Source organism: Phocoena sinus, chromosome 20 (genome assembly GCF_008692025.1).
Source record: "Phocoena sinus isolate mPhoSin1 chromosome 20, mPhoSin1.pri, whole genome shotgun sequence".
Lineage (NCBI taxonomy): Eukaryota > Metazoa > Chordata > Mammalia > Artiodactyla > Phocoenidae > Phocoena > Phocoena sinus.
In genome coordinates, this window is record NC_045782.1 from 46,381,351 (window position 1) to 46,389,826 (window position 8,476).

At 50.3% G+C, this 8,476-nt stretch overlaps 1 protein-coding gene across 1 annotated transcript; it reads right to left on the reverse strand.

Moving 5' to 3' along the window:
- Positions 1-3,404: 3,404 nt before the first annotated feature.
- Positions 3,405-4,164, reverse strand: TEX19 (testis expressed 19). The gene is made up of 2 exons (XM_032617498.1): positions 3,643-4,164; positions 3,405-3,560 (listed from the first exon to the last, which is right to left on the reverse strand). The coding sequence occupies exons 1-2, from the start codon at positions 4,162-4,164 to the stop codon at positions 3,405-3,407; spliced, it is 678 nt and encodes a 225-aa protein (XP_032473389.1).
- Between the last annotated feature and the right edge of the window lie 4,312 nt (positions 4,165-8,476).

An 8,476-nucleotide genomic window follows, 5' to 3' on the forward strand; every position in this document is an offset into this window, starting at 1 on the left:
CAAACAGAAACTGTCCCCATTAAACAACTCTGCATCCCACCCCGCCAGGCCCTAACAACCACTATTCTCCTTCTGTCTCCATTTTTTACTTGACTACTCCAGGAACCCACCTCCTGCGAGTGGGATCATACAGTTTTTGTTGTTTAGTGTCTGGCTTCTTTCACTTACTATGATGTCTAAGAGGTTCCTCCATGTTGTAGCAAGTGTCAGAGCTTCCTTCCTTTTCAAGGCTGAATACTATTCCGTCGTTTACACACCACATTTATTTATCCCTTCATCTGTGATGGACTCTTGGGTTGTTTTCCTCTTTTGGTGATGGTGACTAGTGCTATTTTGATTCACAATTTCCTGTTCCTTTTATGGATCATATTTCTTCCTTTATATCTTTTTTTTTTTTTTTGCGGTACGCGGGCCTCTCACTGTTGTGGCCTCTCCCGTTGTGGAGCACAGGCTCCGGACGCGCAGGCTCAGCGGCCATGGCTCACGGGCCCAGCCGCTCTGCGGCATGTGGGATCTTCCCGGACCGGGGCACGAACCCGTGTCCCCTGCATTGGCAGGTGGACTCTCAACCACTGTGCCACCAGAGAAGCCCTGGCAGGTGGATTCTTAACCACTGTGCCACCAGGGAAGCCACTGCCGCTGTTTTAATGGAAAGAGTGAATTAATTCGCATTGGAACGGCATTGCCAGCGGGTGGGGGCTGGGAGGACACTGGGGGCTGTTCTTCACAGGTCCTCTGGAAAGAGAACGGACAGTTATCCCTACTCTGGGCCAATGTGCTACAACTTTTACATTTGATTTTTTTTAATTGAGGTGAAATTCACGCAACATAAAATCAACTATTCAGTGGCATGTAGTGCATTCATAAAATTGTGCAAGTTATTGCCTCTGTCTAGTTCCAGAACATTTTCATTACCTCAGAAGGAGACCCTACATCCATTAAGCAATTATTTCCCCCTCCCCCTTTCCCTCAGTCTCTGTCAACCACTCATCTGCTACTGTTTCTATGGATTTGCCTGTTCCGGACATTTCATATAAATGAAATCATACAATATATGGTCTTTTGTGACAGACTTCATTTACTTATCACACTGTTTTTAAGATTTATCCACCTTGCAGCATCAGAACTTCACTCCTTTTCATGGTTGAATAATACCCCTTTGTATGGCTAGATCACTGTTTACCCGTTCGTCAGTTGATGGACTTTTGGGTTGTTTCCACCTTTTGGCTATTGTGAATAATGCTGCTATGAGCATGTGTGTGTATGTTTTTAAATTATTTGGGTATATAGCTAGGAATAGAATCAATGGGTCGTATGGTAATTATATGTTTAATTTTTTTAGGATACATTGGATCTTATTTCGTCTTCACCATAACCTTGTGAGTTGATGTTTCCCCCCCGCCCCCATTTTCAGAGGAGAAGAGCTGAGGAACCAGCTGTAGCCTCTTGGCAAAGAGCTGGGGCTCTTGCTTGGATCCTGCTGCAGGGCTGCCTTCTCCTTACCTCCGCATCCCACAATACTGCAAAGCAGATGGGTCATTAAAAAAAGAGTTTGCCCAAAACAAGGGTTTGTTGGAGTGATGAATAAACGGACTGTTTAACCTGGAGGGACAGAGAGAGGAGGGAACGAAGGCAAGACCGTGCTGAGTTTATTTGGAAGAAGAGTCAGGTGCACGTTAAAATACAGATTCCGAGTCGATAAATGCCCACAGAATTATGAGATCGTGTTGAAATGAAGTGTTTCGAATGGCTGCTGCATTAATGCCTTCTAATTAGCATCGGAAGTCTTCATGATTTAAGACCTGGAGACTTACTTCTGAAAGATAAGAGAGAAAAAGACTGCCCCCAAAGTTCGATGAAAGGATCTCACTGCTACTGTTAATACCTAACACAGCAGCACCCCCTCACCCCCACACCCCCAGAGTGGACCCTTAGATCTGCATCTTTCACTGAAAGGGATACAGCCCATCCTTGGATCATTGGAGGCTATGCCAGCTGAGACCCGCAACGGAGGATTGTAGAAACCTCCAGATTGCTCGTTTATAAGAAAGAGAAGCTGCCAATGAAGAGCTTTTTCCTGGCCCAGAGCACCCTGGTGACAAGACCTCCAGAGCGTCCTTCTCCAGTGAGTCTGCAGAGAATGGGCAGGCTGGTGCATACTGCCCCCTACCCCTGGTGTCATGAACATTATGAGCAATCTTTGCACATGGTTCTGCCTCGAGTTGTTTTTGTTTTAATATCAAGGGCACAGATTTAGATTCATTAAAATCTATTTGGTGACACACTCTCACTGTAGTTCAAAGCATTCCCTTTCTTATTTTAGGCATGTGTGTATGTGTTGTTCTTTATAATGTGATAAATACCTGTGAACACCATGAGCCGAAAAACTGACCAGAACCCTCATCTGGCCTGTGCTGCTCCCCACTCTGTTCCCTGCTCCCAGGGGATTTAAACATGTAACAGTGACTCCACCCAGACACCGAGACAATGAGGCCAATCCACAGGGACTAGTTGAGGATCGTCAGCACAGGGGCTTGATATAAAACTTTTATTGCATTATTTAATTAAAAAAACAAAGAAATGGGAACTAAACTGTCAAATGCATTAAATGGCCAACATTTGAAACCAGGTCTTCTCCTGCTACAGACGAGTGTGCAGTGCTGCTGACAGGGTCCTGTGGAGCCCCCGAGACCGTCTGGTGGTCCTGTCACCCCAGACTCCTGAGTGTGCCTGGAAGTATCTCACCCATAACGTCTCTCCACAAGTCCAGGGCAGGGCTGGGGCATGGCACTGCACCCTGCTCTCCACGCCACACTCTATAGCAGTTGTTCACACCAGCACATCCTTGTCAGTGTCATGTCCCTAACTCCATGACAGTTGACAGGTAAAAACTTCCCTCCCCAATACTGGTATTTGTGTTGCTTCCCCCTTAGGCTGTGGTGGGTCCCATTTCTGTCTCTGGGCCACTCACCATTCTTCTTCCCCAAGCCCAAGTCTCCAACTTTTGCTAAATGCTAATTGCTAATAACAATCCTGGCTGTTGTGGAGGGGTCAGTCCTTCCCAGCTTCTGGTGTCCTGGGGAAGCCAGGACAATGGTGACCACTTGGGCCTCAGTTCCTCAGTTCAGGGGCCCTGGGCTGAGGGTCTGGAAACATGGCAGCTCCCCCAGGGCTGAGGCTCCCATGACAGCCAGGCTCTCCCCAGGCCCTCTGGGCCCACTGGTGCTGGGATCCCATCCTTGGGTGGAGGACTGTGGCCTAGAGGCCGAGTCCCCCTCCTCTGCCTCCCTCTTGGTCCAGGGTGAATAAGAGAGGATGGTGAATCCCCTTTTAAGCAGGGCTGAGTCCGCAGGGACCAGCTCTTCATTCTGCCCTGGAGGAGAGGATTCCAGAATGCTTAGCCTCTACCGGTGCTTCTGGGGTGCATCTTGGAGTCTCACCACTCTCACCTCATCAGGCTCCAGCAGCAGTTTCCAACACCGGTCTGGGGTCCTCAGGGCCCATCCTGGCTTCATCTTCCGGAAGTAGATGGCATCATAGCAGCCCACCATAAAGGTGACCTGCAGGTCCAGTAACGAGGCCTTGGCCTCAACAGGGCCCGTGGCCCGGGTGGTGCCCAGCTCCGATACCATGGGCTCCTGCCGGGGGCAGGTCCACTTTGAAAAACTCCTGCCATGGAGAAGGGCTTGGCCAGTGTGAGCAGGTAGGGAGTCCCCCAAATCTCCAGGGAAGGCTTTGGGTCCAGTCAGCATCCTCAGCGCCCAGGCCCAGGGGCGTGGCATCCTGAGGCTCCAGCTCCGTGGGCACAGAGTCCTCGTCCAGGCCCTCCTCTTCGGACCCCACGAGGCCTGACGCCAGGGTGCCCCACCCCCAGTCCACAAACCCACCCTGTGCAAGCTGCCCATGGCCCAGCCCCCAGCTTGGTCCCATCCCCGGGGATGACCCCTGCTCAGACCCTGCCTCAGTGTGGTCCATCAGCTCAGAGTCCCAATCTTCATCTTCCCAGTCTTCCAAATCCAGCAACTGTCCGAGGTCCAGAAAGGCAGCCTTGAAGCAAGCGAAGCAGACCCTTAGCTGGCTGCCATGTTGAAGCTGATACATCCAGGACGTGTACAGGTAGGACAAGCCCTCCGCCTCACACCGCATGCTGACTGGGGGGCACATGGCCACGCCGCCTACAGGACTTGCTGGGATCTTAGGGGGTCTGGCCCACAGGTGGGGGGCACAGTGAAGTGCTGGGGGGCAGGGAGGAGGGGGCGTGAGAACGAGGAGGAGGACGGGGAGGATCAGGAGGAGGACAAAGGTGTTTCCTGTGTGGGGATTTGGGGTGGGGGATGAACTGGGTCCTAATCCAACAGGGACCTGCAGAGGTTGGGAGGGACAAACTTCTGGAATTATCTTCAGCTGATGCAAGTGTTCTGTCCTCTGGGAACTGCAAAGGAAAGCAGTGAGGTTAGGGCCCCCCAGCAGGCAGGCGGGAGCAGGTCACGCAGGGACGAGCTGGGTGCAAGGACCTTTGGGGTCAGACCCAGCCCTTCCGCTCTGCCTCCGCTCAGTTCAGCTGATCTGGGGCCAGTGGGCCACACAGCCTCTCCCCCATCCGACTCCCTACCCTCCCACCTCAGGGATCCCAAAACCCAGTCCGCCTTGCCTGATGGAACTGAAGGAAACCGAGGCAACCTGTCACAACCCGAGGGAACCTGACTTAACATGAGGGAAACTGTTGGAACCTGATGCAAGCTATCAGAACCTGAGGGAGCCTGTCAGAACCTGACCAAATCTGACCGAACCTGACCAAATCTGACTGAATTTGACAGAACCTGACTGAATCTGAGAGAAGCTGTTGGAACCTGACTGAACCTGGGAACCTGAAGAAACCTGTCAGAACATGACAGAACCTGAGAGAAACTGCCAGAAACTGAGGGAACCTGTCAGAACCTGAGAGAATCTGTCAGAACCTAAGGAAAGCTGTCAGAACGTGACTGGACCTGAGGGAACCGGTGAGAATCTGACAGAACCGGAGTGTACCTGCAAGAACTTGACGGAACCTTACTGAACCTGTCAGAAACTGATGGAACCTGAGGGATCCTCACAGAACCTGAGAGAATCTGTCAGAACCAGTCAGAGCCTGACCAAATCTAACAGAACCTGACAGAACCTGAAGAAGCCTGACAGAACCACCCCTACCTGAGCTAGCCCGTCTGGCCTGAGGCCACGCTGGACCACGTGAACTCTTCAGCCTCCAAGCCCCACACTCCAGCAGCCCACAGGCCCCAGACCCTCTCCTCAGTCTGAGGGGCTCTCTCCTGGCCTGGCACCTCCCTCCTGTGGGCACCTGGGGGGAAAGGAGGGGACACAGCCCACCTGGGTATATAAAGGGTCATTTCCCATGGTGCTCTGGGCTCATCTGCATATCTCCCATGAGCCTCAGCCCACCAGGAAATGAAACTGCTGAGTCATTCCTCTCCTCCCCTCCCCCCTCAACCCCTCCCCCCCCTCAACCCCGCCCCGCCCCGCCCCACCCCGCCCTGCCCTGCCCTGCCCTGCCCTGCCCTGCCCTGCCCTGCCCCGCCCTGCCCCGCCCTGCCCCGCCCCGGAGAGCCTGTGCAGCCCCCATGGAGGGCAGGGCAGTTTCCCCAACACTGTCCACAGGGTGATTGTGCCCGTGATATTTGCTCCTCTGAGGGCTGAGAAGACTGTTTCCATCCATCTTTCAATCTGCAGGTTTCTGAAATTCTGTGGGCAAGCGTCTCTCTTATGGTCATTGTTCTATCCCTGGGTTCCCTGGGTGACCTGCTTGGTCAAGGGTCCTAGCCTTCTGTGATTATAATAGATTCCTTCTTTGTACCTCTTGGTTAAAGTTTCTTTATGAATTTCAGAAACCGATCGATTGCCAATTATTTACATTTTAAGCACATTTCTGTCTCTTTGGCTCGTCTCACTTTTATTTTGTTTTTTGTTTTGTTTTTTTGCGGTACGCCGGCCTCTCCCGTTGCGGAGCACAGGCTCCAGGGGCGCAGGCTCAGCGGCCATGGCTCACGGGCCCAGCCACTCCGCGGCATGTGGGATCTTCCCAGACCAGGGCACGAACCTGTGTCCCCTGCATCGGCAGGCGGACTCTCAACCACTGCGCCACCAGGGAAGCCCTCTTCTCACTTTTAAAATAAAGCCTCTTTAAATGAGCCTTTAAGCCTCTTTCACTTTTTTGAAAATACATTTTAACCACATTTTACACTTTTGTGTTTCACCTTTTCACTCTGTTTAAAGTCTGTAGGTATGGTCAAATGTATCAATCTCTTTTTCGAGAAAATATTTTTTTGGTCTTTGTAAAGAACATCTTCAGTTCTCCAAGACCACAATGTTAGTTTCTTATATCTTCATATAATTCTTTCACATTTTTTTGTTTCTTTTGCTTAATTTTTAATTTAAATGTAAGTTGCTTTTGTAAAAAAAAAAAAAAAAGAATGTAATACAAGAGAATAGGTACAGGTATCCCTCGCTTTTCAAAAGTTCTTTTTACGCCACTTCTTTTTTATGAAAGACCTACATTAATACCTGTTTTCGCTAGCCAAAAGAAATCCCAAGAGGATTTTTGCTTTTACAAAAAAGGTGATTGTTTCATTGCTTTATGCCATTTCGGCTTATGAAAGATTTCATAGGTAGGCTCTATTTGGATGGATAGTGGGGAACACCTGTAGATGGCTTTTTAAATAATTTGCTAAATTAATCACATCATTCAGTCCTTCCTTGCAAATTTCCAACCAGTGCATCCAACTGCACCTGCCACATCTCCCCAAGGACATCTGACGAGTATTCCCAAGTGAACAAGTTTGCATCTAGGCTCCTGGTCAGCATCTGGGTCTGCAGGAGAAGACCACCTGACTCTGGAATTAGATGACAGTAAAGTTCCTTGGATCAGTGGTTCCCCAGTTTTGCTGCATGTTAAAATTGTCTTAGGAGTTCGAAAAATCCCATGGCACAGCATGTGGCAGACACCCTGAGATGACCCCCAGGCAGTCATGCCCTTCTCATGATTGGAGGGGAAAATGTGAGTTGCTTCTAACCAACAAAAGTGACAAGGTGATGGATGTCGCCCTCTTGATTACATTATTTTATATATATGTACGTTATTGCATATATTATATATTACACAGTATTTTCTATACACTATCAAATGTTTATATCTTTATATACATGTACACACATACGCATGTACATGTGCAGACGCGCACTTCCTCTCCCATGGTCTTAAGGAAGGAAAGCTCTGTGCTGTGACTGGCTAGAGGCTGGAGCTCTGGGGCCCCTGGCCCTCGCCTGCTGGGCAGGGACTGTGAGGGACAGGTGGCTGCCTCGGGTGGTTTGGAAGAGCTGTGGACTTGGAGGTGGAGGGACATTCTGTGACCTGCAGGGACACGAGGTGCCCCCTCTCTGGCCCCTCCCAGGGCTGGGACACTAACAAATAGCAGTGACCCTCCTGGTGACTTCTCACTTGTCTGCTGAGCCTGGCAAGCCATTGCCTCCCCAGCATTAATCTGTCCTCTATACGTGCCTTTATCACCACCTCTGGGCCGAGCACCCAGAGCAGAGGACTGACTTTGACTCGGGTCTCTGTATTTGTATTCAGAGAGGAAACATAAAACGTGATCATTTGTATTTGTATTCAGAGAGGAACATAAAACGTGATCATTTGGAGAGATATTCCCCCATTCCCTTCTCAATGCCCAGGGTTGTCAGGCTTTGATTCTACCCAGGACATCTCTGGGGCAGAGCCTGTGCCCCCAACCCCTTACCTGACCCCAGCTGTCCCCTCCAGCAGATGAGCAGTGCTGAGGCCTGGGGGGCGATGCCCCCACAGCAAGGAGGCCAAGAGTGGGCATCTGAACCCGGGCCTGTCGAACCTTCTCCTGCCACCCGACACTGGGGCTCACCATCGAGGGGACTACCCTCAGCCGTGAGCTCTCATGGACTCCAGCATGCAAGGTGACAGTCTTGGCTCGTGGACCCTGAGCCTGGGTGGGAATGGGCTGCCCACTTTGGCTCTCCTGGCTGTGTGTGTGTGTGTGTGTGTGTGTGTGTGTGTGTGTGTGACCTAGGGGAGTGAAGGCACTTAGACACCTGCCGGGGGCAGCCCCCATCCTCCCATTCCCTCCCACTCCTGGCATTAGGGATCCACTCCGGATCCACTACAGATCAGCACGGAGGATTAGAGGACAGTCTCGCTTCCTGTGGATCTGGTCCTTGATTTTTTTTTTTTCAAAATTGTAAAAAGGTTAATCATGTGTTCATATATTAAACCCAGTGCTTTAATATTATAACTTCTTCAAAGAATAATCACTTCTTAGATGAAAATGATTAAACTTGCGTGTGAATTCAATAAAAATTTAAATATGTTTTGTTATAAAAATCTTATCATTCCTGACGACAGAGTCAGGGTTACTCAAGAGAAACAATATCCTCAATATTTCAATCAGTTTTT